We start from the raw sequence: 17,476 nt of genomic DNA, 5'->3' as shown, positions 1-17,476 counted from the left end.
TGAGTGGTCATAAATTGAAAACTATCTATCGCAGTTTCTCATCCGGCCCTATCAAGAGGTGTGAACTTGAGCTCCCAGAATTCTCGGGGAACCCTCTCCTCTACATCAGAGGTCTCCAACCTTGGCAACTTTAAGCCTGCAGGACTTCAACTCCCAGAATTCCCCAGCCAGCAAACGGGTCACTACATGAGTGGTTGTAAATTGAAAACTATATGTATCGCAGTTTCTCATCCGGCCCTATCAAGAGGTGTGAACTTCAGCTCCCAAAATTCTCAGGGAACCCTATCCTCTACATCAGGGGGTCTCCAACCTTGGCAACTTTAAGCCTGCAGGACTTCAACTCCCAGAATTCCCCAGCCAGCTTTGCTCTACATCAGCTCTCTGCCCCTTTAAGGTACTGAGAAGCTTTCCCCGGCAAAAACGCAATGAATTTTGCCCCCGGCCGGCCACCGTCGGGCTCGATGGGCGAGGCTTCCGTGACAGGCGGGGGTGAGAGGGCGGGGCCAGCGGCCGAGGGCGGCGTGTCAGGGGTCGGAGCGGCCGCCGAGGTGAAGTGTCGGACCACGTGGGGCTGCGACGGGCTCGACTGTCCTTCCAGCGGCAGCGCAGCAGGGCCGGGCGGCGGTAGAAGAGCGCGAGAGGCGGCGGCGGCGGCGGCCGGCCATGGTCATTAAAGCGGACGAGATGACTCCTGCGGGAGGAGCGGCGGCGGAACAGCCCAGCCAGAGCGCCGGCAAGGACCCGCCGAGGGAACCCGCAGGTGGGCGAGAAAGCGGGCGGTGGTTGTCGGAGGATCCGGGGTGTTGATCCGAGGAGAGAGCCCCGTCCCGTTTCACCTTCCCTGCCTTCGGTCGGAGCGATCCCTCGGTTTGCTCCTGCGCCCGATCCTCACCCCGTCTCCCCCCCCCTCCCCACTTGGCGAGGTAGCTATCCTGGAATAAACTCCCTCGGTGTATAGTGTATGTGGGGGGGGGGTGTCCTGCGGGGGTCTTTTCTCCCACCCACCCGACACGGGCGATGCATTCCTGGGGAGTTTCTTAACCAGGTGGGAAATCACTCGCTTGCCGTCTTTTAAAGAGGGGAAGCCGTTGGGTTAGGATTTGAAACGTGGAGGTGGGGTTGGGGGGGGAGTGAAGCAGGCAAAGGGGCCTCTCTTTGCTGCCCCCCTTTTCTCGAGCTCCCTTACATTTGGGAAGGAAAAGGATTTCCTGGGGGCTCAGCTTCGGGATCATCTTCTCTTGCTCTTCTTGGCTGACCCGGGGCCTGTATTTTCTCCCTGCCTTTTAACCTTGCACGAAGCCAACCCAAGGTTGCACTTTTCATGGTTAGAGAGAGAGGGAGAGAGCCTTTGACTTTTGTTGGGTAGGTAAGTAAAAGATTGCAGGGTTGATTGAGACTTGGGCGGGCTGCAGGCTGCGCACCTAGATGGGGTGGGGAAGGGTTGGGAAGGAGTGAGATCTACTCCTGAGTAAGATCTCCTAGGTCTGTTTTTGGGGAAATGAGAGCAAGGGAAAGGAGCCTCCTCTTTGCTTTCTCTTCCCAACGTGAGCTAATCCTCTCTCTTGATTCCTCTCTTTCCACCGTGCAAGTCAAGTTTATGGAGCTGTTTCAATCCTGATATGTTTTGCAGGGTGCAGGTGAAGCAATCGTAGCCACAATAACTTTAACCTAAAAAAAAAAAAAAAATTCAAGAGATTGTGCAAAGGGAACAATAGTTTGCTCTTATTGCGGCCAGCCTGACACCCCCCCCCACCCCCCCAATCCTCAAAGCACATTAACCCAGACTTCTAATGCAGCAGATTTACTGAGTTTTCCATTTTAGGCAATTTTACTCAGGTGTAAGCCTCCAAGAATATGCTCTCGAAGGTTTAAACCCTTGGTGTAAGTTGGTTAGCGTGCAAGTGAAGGCTTAAGGGTATTTACATATTTGCATGACCAGAGGCTTTTGGAATAAGGTGGCCATAGCAAATAATAGTAATGATGCCTGTGATTTTTATTTTTTATTTTGCAGGTAGGATACTGTTGCTTTGTTGTGTGTGCTTTCTCTGCGTTTTAAAGCGATAAATGAGCCTGCATGCTTTAAGAATATAGAATGGATTAATTTTGGGGCCTGGAGCTTCCCCGTGTGATCAATCCTCTTTATTCTTCTGTCCTTCATATATGGAGGAAAGCGAGTGAAAAAGTAGGGTTTACCTGAACTGTACTACTCCTCTTTTACCTACATTATGAGTAGTTTTTGCGTGTTGCCCTTCTTGCATACGGGGGTTTATTCTTGCATGATTTTTTTTCTGGGGATAAACCCACTTTTACTGGTTACTGTCAGACAGTAGTGTGGTGTGTATAACATATATGTACACTCCTCTGTATCCAGAAAGATGGTCTTGAAGGGTAGTAGTGACCTTTGTCCGGCTTCCATTCGCTTCCCCCACTCCTCGCATGGCTTCCAGGAGGCCGGTTCTGCTCTGTAAATGTTGTGACCCCTATGTAACCTTCTGGGATAAAGAGCTTTCCTAGGACTCTCGGCTTGCAAAGGCCTAGCCCTGCGGAAACGGCTAACCTGTGTTTAATGTCCTCCAGATGCATGGGATCTCACAAACCCTTGACCATGCTGGCTGGCCCTGAGGGCTTATGGGAGTTGAAGTCCAAAACATAGAGGCCTCTTGGTTACGCGCTTCTAATCTAGGTTTGCGATTTTAGCGCTACTCTCGGTGAAAGAGTATACAATTTCTTCCACAAAGAAAAGCTATCCAGGATTTCAGCTCTCCTTTCCTCAGAAAATGCTGATTTGAATGAATTTTAGGAGTTTCTGTCCTTTGAACACCTCCAGATCCAATTTGAGTCTGCTTTTGCAAGGCACAGGCTCCTCACTACAGAACTAGGCCTCTGTTATGCATAGTTCTTCATCCAATGTACATATTTTGCAGGGGAATTCACAGTCTCCTTTCCCTCAAAATGCTTTATATATGTGTAGGCAGTGTCTCTAATCCAGCATTAGCATGGTAACATTTGTGGGGGTGCTAGGTGTCTCTTGATATTCCTTGTACTACCCTTTCCCTACCTTTCCAGGTGAGCTGTGCCTACAACTCACTGTAGAATTCCTCACCAGGTAGTCTTCAACTTACGATCACAATTGAGGACAAAATTTCAGTTGCTAAGCAAGACAGTTTAAGTGAGTTGCACCCCATTTTACGATCTTTTTTTCCCCCAGTCATTGAATGAATCATGCGATCTTTAAGCAAAATTGGCTTCCCCCATTGACTTTGTTTGTCGGAAATAGGCTTGGAAGGTGATCACGTGACCATGAGGAAGCCACTTTTTCCAGTGTTGTAACTTCAGTCACTAAGCAAATGGTTGTAAATCAAGGATTACCTGTATATAATCTAAATGCATCTGGAGTGCATCAGTAAACAAAGGTTTACAACATTGGAGGATGGCAACGTTATTTTGAAGGTGCTGTTTAGAAACTGTACATTTGGTCTGCTGCTATCTGACATAATAGTGCATTCTTGTAACTTATGAGAAACCATAACAAGGGCATACCCCTTCAAACAGTAAGACTTTCTTATCAAATCTGCTTCTCTCTGGTTCCCCGCTGACAGCCCCTTTCTTTATCTGAATATCTTTTTCTTCTTAAAGAGATTAGAAGATTCCAATCTGGACCAACTTCCTTTTGGATATGTCTTCCTGCACGATTATTTTCACATGCTGTTCTAAACCACAATTTGCATAAGCATGGTTCATTTAATAAACCGTGGTTGGCTGGGTTCACACATACTATGTCATAAAGCGTGGATCACCAGCCCCAAGGGATGGGTTGCAAATTATGCTACTGAAAGTCCCCAAAATACATTATAATTTAAGACACTCAGCCTCTGGAGGGGGATTATGTAGAATTTTCTCTCACCCTTTCATATCCAAACATTCTGCTCTCTAATCTACTCCTTTAAATACTTTCATCTTGATGTAAATGATTACTTCAAGAAAAAACTGATAGTTAGTCTTTGGGTGTGGTTTGCTATCAAAACCAAAGATCTACTAAGCATCCAATTTCCTGTAATGGCTAACCAGAATGGAAAATCGCAGAGAAAAATGTGAAAATAGAAAGTTTGTAGTATCTTGAGATAGACTGTCTTGGTATTTGGAGGTTCTGCTTGAATTGGTATCGTGTATACTGCATGCTACTATGCAGCATATAAAAGATAGAACTAGATTTAACTGTTGAGGACTGGAAGACGATAAAGTAGAGCTTGATGTATTTGAAGAATGGGTTTTTTTGCATAGTCAGCTTACCAGTAGTGTTCAGTTTTTATATTTGGAGGAATTCCTCGGCTCAGAATTCATTAAGACAGCAAATATGTAAAGGTAGTCCTCGACTTATGACTACAATTGAGACCAAAATTTCTGTTACTAAGCAAGACATTTGTTAAGTGAGTTTTGCCCCACTTTACAGTCTTCCATGTCATAATTGTTAAGTGAATCACTGCAGTTGTTAAGTTACTACATGATTGTTAAGTGAATCTGGCTTCCCCATTGACACTTGTCAGAAAATTGCAAAAGATGGTCATATAACCCCAGGACACTGCAACCACCATAAATGTGAACCAATTGCCAAGCATCTGAATTTTGATGGTCATAAGTATGAAAACCGGTTACTTTTTTCTGTGCCATTGTAACTTTGAACTGTCACTAAATGAATGGTTGCAAGTCAAGGACTACCTGTATTGTGGTAAAACATCATTAAATACCAGTCTTGCAGTCAAGCAAAGTGACTTTATCTTGTTTGCCCCTTCTTGGTTCTTTCACTTGCTTTTGTAGCTCCTTTCCCCTCTATACCTCTATTGATTGGAGCAATGTTTCTCAAACTTTGCAATGTTAAGATGTGGGAACTTCAACTCGCAGAATCTCCCATCAAGCATGCTGGCTGAGGAATTTTGGGAGATGAAGTCCACATATCTTAAACGTTTTCCAAGGTTGAGAAGCGCTGGAATAGAGATTTGACTGGCACATAAAAATAAACTCCGTATATGCTGAGAAATCGCAACCTAACCGTAGATTTCTGTTGACACATCATACTTGGAAGAGTTGAAATCTGGACACTAACGATATTGAGTCGTAAAACATGATTTATTCGGTGACCCCCATTTTTACATTCACTGTAAGCTGAAACAGCTACATTATTTGCATGATTAATGTAGTTCATTTGGTTGTAGCTTCTTGTATTGTATATGACTCAATTCATTTGGTGCTTCCGCTCCCCATGAACCAGGGTTATAACAAACCTTGGAGCAGCATGTATCATACTTAAGTCTTAATACCCAGACTGAGATAATGAGGAAATATTCTCCGTATTTGCATGCTTGAAATAACACTGCCTTTATGGGAAGGGAATAAGGGGAATTATACTATTCACCCACAGAAACAGAAACCATATTGTGTCTCTTCACAACCCCCATCTCACACATTCCCAAGTTTTTATATTATTATTATTATTATTATTATTATTATTATTATTATTATTATTATTAATTATTGACATTACAAGGCACTTTAAACTGTGTAACTTTTGAGGAAGACGGGTCTCCTTAATCACCTTTGGCGATTTCAATCTACACTAAAATGGCCGGATCAGATGCAATGGGACTGCTTTGTTCATAAAAATGTATAACACATCCCTTCGGCTCTCACAAATCTCTCCTTCACAACTTACAAATTCTACAGAATATCTCTTTGGCTCTCTTTCACATTATTTGTGAAAGGTTTGTGGAGGGGGTTGGGGGCAGGAAAGAAAGGCCTGAAATTGGCACATGGGTGTGTGTGTGTTAGATTAACTCCACATGTTGGGCAGAGGTGAACAGTTTCTGGATTAGTTTTTTTCTTCTTGGTGTGTTTGTTATGTGGCGCATTAGTGTCTTAGGTTGCATTGTATAAGAGTGCATTCTTTTATGCCTGTAACACTGGAAAAGCAAGCTACCTCTTTGGTTCTCTGCTAAAATGGATTACAGCCCCCTTTGTAGATCTCTATAAATTCCGCCTTCCACACTGCTTTTTGCAAGGAGTTAATGCTAACTGACTCCCCTTTCTCTCAGCCAATCATTTATGATCCTGGGAAGTTTTGAAAGCAGGAGAAAGTGTTAAGAAGGCAAAGGCGTTGGCCTCTTCCTGCTGCCAAGACTTAATCGGGCACCCTCTTCCCCTCCCTTTTTTCCACAACAGGGCTGGGAAGGTGGATAGAAGAGCCAAACACTTACCTATTGGATGTTGGTTGCACTAAATTAATCCAGAGAAGGAGCAGTCAGTGCTAACGTTCACACGTTGCTCCGTACCAGGGATCTCCAACCTTGGCAACTTTAAGCCTGGAGGACTTCAACTCTCTATATTCCCCAGCCAGCAAAGCTTCTGGGGAGTTGAAGTCTGCCAGGCTTAAAGTTACCAAGGTTGTAAACCCCTGCGCCATACAATCGTATCATAACCTTAGTTTTGGCTTAGTCTCTAGTTTAATGAACTGAGTGGTGAAGTTTGTAAGTCATGGCTTAGCAATGGTAGTAAATTGCAGGAGCCAAGAGTTTGCGGTTTCAGGAATACAGGTAGTCCTTGACTTACAAGCATTCATTTAGTGACCGTTCAAAATTACAACGGCACTGTAAAAAGTGTCTTTTGACCATTTTTCACACTTAAGGACCGTTGCAGCATCCCCGTGGTCACGTGATAAAAATTCAGCCGCTTGGCCGCTGGCATGTATTTATGACGGTTGCAGTGTCCCGGTGTTATTCGATCAACTTTTGTAACTTTCCCAGCCAGCTTCCAACAAGCAAAGGCACTCTGGTAAAGAGAGGCACTCAATGACCGCATGATTCGCTTAACAACTGTGGCAAAAAAAAGGGTGGTCGAGTGGAGCAAAACTCCCTTAACAATTGTTTTGCTTAGCGATGGAAATTTTGGGCTCGGTTGTGGTCGTTAAGTCAAGGACCACCTATGTCAGTGATGGCTAACCTTTTTGCCATCGTGTGCCGGGGTGTGTGTGTCACGCGTGTGCATGTCCACACCCATAATTCTATGCGCCCTGCCTCCACGCATGCACGCACGACCCTCCCCCCCCCCCGCTCCCCACACTCCTGGCATGGTAGGCCCATTTTTTGCTCTCCCCAGCCTCCAGAGCCTTTCTAGGAGTCTGGGGAGGGCGAAAACGGGCCTTCCCCACCACTCCCTGAGGTCCTCCGGAGGCAGGAAACAGCCTGTTTCCCTACTTCTGGTGGGCCCAGAAGGCCCGAAAACCAGCTGGCCGGCATGCGCATGCATGCTGGATCTGAGCTTGCGTGCCCACCGGTATGGCTATGCATGCCACAGGTTCGCCATCACGGACCTATGTTGTAAATCGAAGAACAAAATATGTTTTACCACAATGTACAGGTAGTCCTCGACGTACAATAACAACTGAGCCCAACATTTTGGTTGTTCAGTGAAACATTTGTTAAGTGAGTTTTGCCCCATTTTACAACTTTTCTTGCCACAGTTGTTAAGTGCAGTTGATCAGATACTAACACGGTAAAGTGAACCTTGCTTCCCCATTGACTTTGCTTGTCAGAAGGTTGCAAAGTCTGACCACATGACCTTGGGACACAGGATTGGTCATAAGTATCAACCGGTTGCCAAGCATCTGAATTTGGATCACGTGATCATGGGGATGCTACAAAGGTCGTAAGTGTGAAAAAATGATCATAAGTCACTTCTTTCAGGCAGCAAGCAATCATATGATTGCATTTTGGGCCCTTGGCATCAGGCGTGCATTTATGACCATTTGCTGCATCCCATAATTTTTGATGTTTTTTTTTCCACCAGTTCCAGAAACTTTCTGGCCTTTTACTTCTAATTTCTGGTAAAAAATGCCTTTGGGGAAGATGGACTCACTTCATGACCATAGTATTGAGTTAATGTGCACTGTAAAAAAAAAAAAAAAAGACTAGAAAAATCAGGTTGAACATGTGATGATCCACCAAATGGCCACTCGATTTATGGCTGTAATTCTGGGCTCAATTCTAGTTGTGATTCAAAGATAACATGCAGTTATCACACGCCTGGCTCACAAAAGAGAAGACAAGGAAAGGAGGTGAACTGATTGCTTGCCTTCAACATTAGATGAACTGCAGATTATACATTTTGGTTAAAAAGAGGTACATTCAGCACCATGAAGGCTTTCTATTAAAGTTCTGAGTAGATCGCAAAAAGTCAGACTGTTCAAATGTAATCATTCGATTCAGATCCTCCCCAAGTTCTCACCTCTGTCCATCTTCCATATCACAGCACGTTTTACACATAATACTGTGATCTCCATTTATCTTGGCTGTTTGTCCAACATACACCTGACTTGATTTAATGGTGTACTGAAAGTACATCAAGGGAAAACTCAATTTATTAGAAGTGAGATAGAGGTACTGACCGTGGTATTAAATTTTAATGGCGCAAACAGAAACAAATTCTGTCTGTTTGCACAGCCTCAATGTGTGTATATATATATGGGCAGTCCTCGATTTACAACAGTTCATTTAGTGCCCATTCAGTGACGACACTGAAAAAAGTGGCCATTTTTCAGACTTGCAGCATCCTCATGGTCACATGATCGAAATTCGGATGCTTGGCAACTGGTTCATATATATGACGGTTGCAGCGTCCCAGGGTCCTGTGATCACTTTTTTGCAACCTCCTGACAAGCAAAGTCAATGGGGAAGCTAGGTTACTAACTTAACAACTGCAATGATTAACTTATCAGCTGTGGCAAGAAAAATGGTAAAATGGGGCAAAGCTCACTTAACAAATGTCTCACATAGCAACATAAATGTTGGGCCCAACAGTCGTAAATCAAGGACTACCTGTATTAAGATCAGGAGTGAAATCCAGCAGGTTCTGACAGGTTCTGGAGAACCGGTAGCGGAAATTTTGAGCAGTTTGGAGAATTGGCAAATGCCACCTCTGGCTGATCCCAGAATGGGGTGGGAATGGAGATTTTGCAATATCATTCCCCCAGGAGTGGGGAGGGAATGGGGATTTTCAGTATCCTTCCCCTGGAGTGGGGTGGGAATGGGGATTTTGCAGTATCCTGCCACGCCCACCAAGCCACGCCCACAGAACCGGTAGTAAAAAAAATTGGATTTCACCACTGATTAAGATGTTAGCGGTTTGGTGTTTTAATGGCAAAAGAATTGATAGTGTGTTCTTCATACCTTTCAATATCTGTTGCTTGATTAGTAAATATCACAGTAGTTACTACACAGAGCACTAATGTCATGGAAGTCAAGAAATTGTGGTGGTTTGATCTTTCATATGTCATAAATGAGAACAGTCAAAGGTGAGGGGTTTTACAGTCCAATCTTGCAGGAATAGCCATTTTTAAACTTTGACTATGGGTGGCCCTCGACTTTACCACAGTTGGGACCAAAACTTTGTTTCTAAGCAAGGTGGCTGTTAAGTGAGCCGTGCCCCATTTTACAACCTTTCCGGCCACAGTTGTTAAGTGAATCATGAAGTTGTTAAAGCAAAATTTGTGAATTTGACATTGTGAATGCTCCAACACTGAAGTTTCTAAGAAGAGATTGGACATTTCGTTTGTCTGAAATGGTACAGGATTTCCTATTGAGCAGTGGGCTGGACTAGAAGACCTCCAAGGTCCCTTTCAACTCTGTCATTCCGTTCTATTCTAAATCCAGCTTCTCCCATTGGCTTTGCTTATTGGAAGCAGGCTGGGAAGATCACAAATTTATTTATTGTTTTGTTTATTGGTTCGATTTATATGCCGCCCTTCTCCGGAGACTCAGGGCGGCTTACAATGCATTAAGCAATAGCGTTCATACTTTTGTATATACCTGCTTAGTAGGGCTTTCGCCCCCCCCCCAAGCGGTGTTCTTTTTTTTATACAAAATCAGCTTATTGCCCCCACAATCCGGGTGCTCATTTTACCTACCTCGAAAGGATGGAAGGCTGAGTCAGCCTTGAGCCTGGTGAGATTTGAACTTGCAGTAATTGCAGGCAGCTGCTGTTATTTAACAGCACTTTAGTCTGCTGCGCCACCAAGGCTCTTATGGCAATAAGGTGACTCTAGGAATCAATACTGCTGCAAGTCAATTTTTCAGTGCTGCTATAACCTTGAACTGTTCCTAAATGAGTGATTGTAAGTCAAGGACTAATGTATCTTGGTTTAGTGTAATGATAAGGAATGTAAGAATGCTTTTTAATCCAGGATGTCCTTTAAACCCACATTCAATAAAACATTATTATCATAAATTTGCTTAGCACACTTTGGAAAACCAAGTCTTCATGTAAATTTGAGCATATCTTCTACTCTATACAATGCAAGATACCAGTGTTATAAATAATACCAGATTATTAGGGTTAAAGTATAGGATGAAGGCAGTCTTTTAAGTTAATGACCTGGTTAAGGCATATAAGTTTATCTTCCATTTCAACAATCTCTTTTCTATTGGATCAGGATATTAACGTGTGCAAGAGCATGCGAACTGAATGTATCTTAACTCAGAAGAAAACGAACAGAGAAAAATGTGGGGGGGATATGTATGTATGGGGGGGGGGGTGTCCTATTATCTGATTATTTGTAAACAGCTGGCTTTAACAAGGATTGCAAGTCCTAACAGCTACTTGGAAATAATCTTTTTATTTAAAACACTGACCTTTATATGACATTTCTTCTTTGGCCCCCCCAAAGCTAATCTGCCCACATCTTACCTCCTTCCACTTATGGAATATAATTCTCTGTCCATTTGACAATTCCTTTCCTTAAACAAATCTCTGTTCTCACTGACTTTTGAAACATAACTACAGACTACGACCACAGTTGGAACAAGCATTTCCATGGCTAAGCAAGGGGGTTAAAGAGAAAAGGCAAAAAGCTGCTAACCCCTGTTCTTGTACAATCTGCCAGTGGGCATGGCTAAAACGAGTCGCGAATGATCGGAACAAAAACTCAGTGAAGGGACCCACGTAGTCTTTTACCTCTGCAAAACCACCTGCTAGTGACTGCCAAGATAGGTTCAGATTACTGTTGCTGATGGGTTTTAGAGGGATTTGGGTCTTATCAGTCTGAGCAACATCAGTTCTTCACGCCAGCACAGCTTATCCATTAAAGAGCCCCTGGCTGGCCTCTCAGATCAGCCTAAAGCTGAGCCACACGAATCCTGGACGAGATCTAAAAAAAGTTAAGCAGGGTCAGACCTGGTTAATACTGGGATGGGAGACCACCAGGAAATTCCACTGCTGTAGCTTAGATTGGAAAGCTGTAAAAATATCATGTAAAGAAGGCCGTTGGCTAAGTACCGTATTTTTTGCACTATAAGATGCTCTAGACTATAAGACGCTCCAGACTATAAGATACACCTAATTTTTGGGGAGGAAAACAAGAAAAAAAAAATCTGTCTCTGCCTCCCAGCAATTTGCCTCCTAACAGCAAACAGCCTGGTCAGCTTCAGCACAGCCTGATTTAGCACAAGCAACTGATTGGCGGTTGGATTGGCCTCTCAAAATATTGCCAATCAGCTGTTCCAGGCTGCAGGGATCACCTCCGTGCGCCCCATTTTTGGCTTTCACGCATCCCATTTTCGGCCTCCACACGTCCCATTTTTGGTCCATTCCAGGTGGCAGAGATCGCCATCCCCTGGAACAGGCCAAAAATGGGATGTGTGGAGGCCAAAAACAGGACGTGCGGAGGCCAAAAATGGGGCACGTGGAGGTGATGATAGGCGGCGGCAGCGATGGGCAGCGTCGATCCCTGCAGCCTGGAACAGACTGAAAACGGGGCGCACAGAGGCCGAAAACGGGGGGCGTGGTGGCAATGGGTGGTGATGATCCCCGCAGCCTGGAACAGCTGATTAGCGATATTCCGGGAGGCCAATCCAACTGCCAATCAGCTGCTCGTGCTAAATCAGGCTGTGCTGAAGCTGACCAGGCAGTTTGCTGCAAGGAGGCAAATTGCTGGGAGGCAGAAGTCAAAGGGTGGGGGCCGGCAGGTGGGCAGGGCTTTGGCAACATTCACTCTATAAGATGCACAGACATTTCCACCCACTTTTTTGGGGGGGAGGGTAAGTGTGTCTTATAGTGCAGAAAATACGGTACTTGAGTACTGTCAGCAAGAAAACAATGTGAATGTGACCATGAATCCAGACAGACACAAGTAGTCAGGCCTTTGTAAAACTGTATTTTATCAAATGAATTTAGTAGGTGTTGGTTACCACCTTTAAAGCGCTCCATGGCATTGGACCTGGATACTTTCGAGACCGTCTTCTGCCACCAGTAGCCTCCCACCGGCCAGTTCGCTCCCACAGAGAGGGTCTCCTCAGGGTGCCATCGGCCAAATTATGTCGGCTGGCGATACCTAGGGGGAGGGCCTTCTCTGTGGGAGCCCCTGCCCTTTGGAATGAACTGCCCCCAGAAATTCGTAAAATCTCTGATCTCCGTGTATTTTGCTGTGTCCTCAAAACCATGTTATTCCGCCAGGCTGTGGGCTATCAATGTAAAGATTTTAATTGGTTTTAAATGGGATTTTAAATTTGGGGTTTTATAAATTGGGCCTATTATTTAATAATTTTAATTATTTTTAAATTTTGTCTGTCTTTGTGTTTTTAATTAGGCTGTACACCGCCCTGAGTCCTTCGGGAGAAGGGCGGTATAGAAATAAAATTAATAAATTAATTAATAAAATAAATACTTTCCATTTGATCTGCCGGAGTAATTTGCCTGTGACAACTTGCAAATGCTGAATGTGATTCAGTATAAGGCAGTTTTTAAGCTAGGGGAGATCATGTCCTTTAGCGACACTTCAAAATTTCAATGGACCCTGAAAAAGGGACTTATGGCCTGAATTTGAAGTTCCATTCCCGTCCCCCAGTTATATAACTAAATTTTGGGTACTTGATTATCAGCCTGAATTTACGATAATTTGCAATGTACTCACAGTCATGGCAATTTACAACTTTTTTCCGGAAACCAGCATTTACTTCTGGTTTCAAAAAAAAGCATACTATAGTGAATAATGGGTTTACTTAACAACCATGGCGTTTGCTTATGGACCACTGTATTTGCTTTATGACCACTGTGTCCACTTGCCAACCGCTGCAAAAAAGATCATAAAATCAGGGGTGATGGCCCACCTTACAACCACCATGACTTTTGACCAAAATTGCAGGTTTAATTATGGTCATAAGTCTACCTATAAATAACTACATATTGTAGTTTATCCAGGACTATTGAAGAACTAACAGTTGTGTGAAATGTTAAGCCTGTTTAGTTTAAACCTTGGATTGGGGGATTGTTTTCGTTTTATCCTGATGTACCAACCCAACCCATCTGGTCAGTTATATGAATCAGTGCTTTGTGATCATTGCAGAAAATCCCATCAGTTTGGCAAGCAAGGTGAGAATGCTGTGTGAACACAACAAAATCCTGTGGACTGCATGCAGTTCTTGCCTGGGTTCCTAGCTTGGCCCATGAATGAATCCTATTTGTGAACTCACCAGTTGTGACTTCTTCAGGAAACCTGACCAAGCAAACCATGATTTAGCAAACAATGGAAGCCCAATCATTGCCACACAGCAGTTTAAACTTAATCTTAAAAGAGCTTAGCATGTTGTATGAATCAGTGGTGAAATCTAAAATTTGTTACTACCGGTTCTGTGGGCGTGGCTTGGTGGGGGGGGTAATGTGACTGGGTGGGCATGGCCAATTTTTTAAAAAAACTTTTAAAACCATTTTTTCTACAACCCCTTCAGCGAAGGCTTTTTTAAAAAAAAGCCTCTGCCGATCAGGCAACTCAGCTGGGATCCTCAGAGGCTTTTAAAGCATCTGAAGAGGTGGTAGAAAAAATGCTTTTAAAAGCCTTTGAGGATCCCAGCTGAGCCGCGCGATCATCAGAGGCTTATTTTTTTTACTTTTAAAAGCATTTTTTTGGCCAAAGAGGTTGTAGAAAAAAATGCTTTTAAAAGTAAAAAAAAAAAAAGCCTCTGATGATTCTGTGGCTCAGCTGGGTATGGCGGGGGCAGGGATTCTCCGAACCACCCACCTCCATCGCTACCGGATCAGGCGATCCGGTCTGAACTGGGAGCATTTCACCCCTGGTATGAATGAATTTGCTAGGACCCAAAAGTGCTTTTTTTCAAGAGGCAACTGGACTTTCTGGTTTTTCTTTGAAGATGTTTTGCTTCTCATCCAAGAAGCTTCTTCAGCTCTGACTGGATAATGGGAAATGGAAGGATTTATATTCCTTGCAGACAGTTGGTCATTTGCATTCTTTTTGTGGGTAGTTGAAGCACTTGGACCCTCAACTATTCTCAGAAAGGATGCAAATGACCAGGTATCTGCAAGGAATATAAATCCTTCCATTCCCCATTATCCAGTTAGAGCTGAAGAAGCTTCTTGGATGAGAAGCGAAACGTCTTCAAAAGAAAAAGACAAGAAAGTCCATTTGCCTCTTGAAAAAAGCACTTTTGGGACAACCATGACCTGGATGACTGGGAATCTCTACAGAATTTGCTAGGACTTTACCTGGTCTGACACTCTCCAAGTACAGCTTACCTCATAGTAATCCTGGGTACCAGTAATCTTCGATTTACAGCCATTTGTTTAATGACCAAAGTTCCAACGGCACTGAAAAAGTGACTCACGACTGTTTTTCACACTTACAACCATTGCAGCATCGCCATAGTCACGTGATCAAAATTCAGATGCTTGGCAACTGATATATATATTTATGACGGTTGCAGTGTCCCGACCTTTTGCGAGGTGCTGACAAGCCAAATCAATGGGGAAGCCAATTTCACTTTACAGCTGTGTTCCTGACTTAACAACTGCAGTGATTCACTTAACAATCCTTCAATCTTGGTTTCACATTATAACAGCTGCGGAACTAAAAGACTTGGTTCGCTCCATGGGAAGATGTTGTAAGGCCATCATTTAGGCTAAAGGTTACCCAACTAAGTATTAATGGACATGGTGATCATTTTTGCATATCTCATTTTTTCTATAGTGATAATTTTTGTATATCTTGTTTTTTCTACGTGTTTCACTTTTCTTTTTTACTGTAACTACTATTCTAATAGCAAAACCTTCATAAAAGTTACTACATTACATTCTTGATTAAATTATATTTCCATTGATATATAATTTTATAGTACTACTCCCCAAAAAAGTGATGTTATTAGCTAGCTTTAGAAAATACTCTTTTCCTAAAAGGTTTCCACAATTTTGGCCATTACTGTAGAAATCGACATGAGTATTCATTTGCAAAAAAGAAGTGCAATTCGCTTGGTACCGTGTTTCCCCGAAAATAAGACCCTGCCTTACATTTTTTTGAACCCTGAAATAAGCATTTGGCCTTGCCATGCGCTCAAAAGCCCAATTGGGCTTATTATCAGGGGATGTCTTATTTTGGGGAAAACAGGGTATATTTTTCTTGAGAAGAGGCAGGAAACCCCCTTAAGACTTCAACAGATGTGGATGTAAATTAACCCAGAGACCAGGGGACATTTGAGATGTTCAGCCTCCTTTCCTTATCTGATTGTGCACACAGTTGGGGAAGAAAATCTTTGTCCATTCCAGGAATGATAATCCTAACACCAAGGAGTCTAGCAGATGTTTTGAAAAATAACCTCCAGTACTTCGAACAGATTGGGAAATTGTTGTAATAAATTGTCACAACATTGCTGGGATTAGGGAAGAGAGAAGCATTGAGGATTGCAAGTGGTGAACAGGAGAGAATAATACAGGTAGTCCTCGGCTTACAATGGTCCATTTAGTGACTGTTCAAAGTTACAACAGAAGTGAAAAAAAAGTGACATGACCGTTTTTCACACTTACAACCTTTGTAGCATCGTTGTGATCAAGTTGATCAAAATTCAGATGTTTGGCAACTGACTCATTCATACTTAGGACCGTAATGGTAATCCAGGCCTTGGCGAGCACAAATCAATGAGTTAAGGCTGGGTTCAAACGCCAATCTGCTCTGCAAAGGCAGCCCTTGGGTCCAAGGGGGGCAGGCAATGCAGTTGATGGGGGAACTGCAATACATGTGTATTTGGCATTGGGTAAGGCGGGCAGGGAGGGGGAGAAGGTCGTCTGAAGTTTGGTGGGTATATGTTGTAGGAAGAAATATCCTTCTGGGTTTTGCTCCAAGTGGGGAAAAAGACACTGGAAACATGGAGACTGCTTGGAAAGATGGTTTAATGGTGGACAGGATCACATGACTTGAGTTCCTGAACAGAAAAAAGAGGCAAGATACAGCGAGTCCCAAGGTTTTATGCTTTCTCTGGCTTTGAACTTCCTGGGGCCCAGAAAGAGTATCCTGATTGGTTGTCAGACTCCCAGGGGGTGGGGGACTTAGCTGGCCTTGCTGGCTGATGTAATCTTCCGAGGTGCCATGTGGTGAGTTTCTGTCCTAGATGGGTCCCATTGTGTTAGTTTCTGTGGCTATTGTGTTGCAGATTATGGCCCATTAACAAAGGTATGTGGTGGGGAGGCAGGAAGCTGCTTGTCTTTTAAAACATGTTTCTCCATTTCTCATCCAGGGAAATATAATATTCTGCCTTTTTAATATTTCCTAAAATATTTCATTCTTCCAGGAAAGGGGTGGGTGCTAACTTCCTACAATGTCTATGGAGATTCTCAATCATCCAGGTCATGGTTGCCCCAAAGGTGCTTTTTTCAAGAGGCAACTGGACTAGGCGGCTCCCTAGGAGGCTCAGGGGCTAAGATGCTGAGCTTGTCGATCAGAAAGGTCAGCAGTTCGAATCCCTAGTATAGGTCTCCTGTGTGAGCAGGGGGTTGGACTAGATGACCTTCAAGGTACCTTCCGACTGTGTTGCTGTTACTTTCTGGGTTTTCTTAGAAGACGTTTCGCTTCTCATCCAAGAAGCTTCTTCAGCTCTGACTGGAATATAAATATAAATGGAATATAAATCCTTCCATTCCTCCCCATCCAGTCAAGAGCTGAAGAAGCTTCTTGGATGAGAAGCGAAACGTCTTCAAAAGAAAAAGACAAAAAACAAAGTCCAGTTGCCTCTTATTAAAAAAAGCACCTTTGGGTCCTAGCAAATTCATTCCTACAACATGCTAAGCTTGTTTAAGATTTTAAGTTTAAACTGCTGCATGGCAAAGACTGGGCTTCCATGGTTTGCTTAATCATGGTTTGCTTAGTCAGGTTTCCTGAATAAGCCAGAATTGGGTAGGTAATACTTTGCCTGCTTTCAGAGGGAAAAGGGTGGGTGGGGGGGGGATCGCACGTTCAGACTAGCCCTGTGTGCAAATTGCAACGGCCCGACCTCTCTGGCTGGTTTCTCCTCCTCCTCCTCTTTTCCCCCCTCCCCTCCCGTCTCCTTTCCACCACCTCCTCCCTTCAAGGTCACCTTCACCGGGGTGCAAGTCCTGCGCAGCCAATCCGGACGGAGTGGGCGGGCTCATTTAAGATCGCAGGGTTCCTTTTAGGAAG

General features: G+C 43.8%; 1 protein-coding gene across 2 annotated transcripts in view; it reads left to right on the top strand.

The window, feature by feature from the left end:
* The first annotated feature begins 587 nt into the window (after window positions 1-587).
* The window catches only part of CLUH (clustered mitochondria homolog), a 109,442-nt gene continuing 92,553 nt past the window's right edge, over window positions 588-17,476 (top strand). For both annotated transcript variants that reach the window (XM_070932057.1, XM_070932056.1), the window contains exon 1: window positions 588-760. In XM_070932057.1, the coding sequence (XP_070788158.1) occupies window positions 664-760 (97 nt within the window). In that variant the 5' untranslated portion in view covers window positions 588-663. The remainder of the gene's footprint in view (window positions 761-17,476) is intronic.

The sequence above is a fragment of the Pituophis catenifer genome, unplaced genomic scaffold (assembly GCF_029215685.1).
Source record: "Pituophis catenifer annectens isolate HBS135680 unplaced genomic scaffold, rPitCat1.0.hap2 SCAF_1, whole genome shotgun sequence".
Lineage (NCBI taxonomy): Eukaryota > Metazoa > Chordata > Lepidosauria > Squamata > Colubridae > Pituophis > Pituophis catenifer.
Note: the sequence above shows the minus strand (reverse complement) of the source record. Positions and strands in the feature narration are given on the sequence as shown.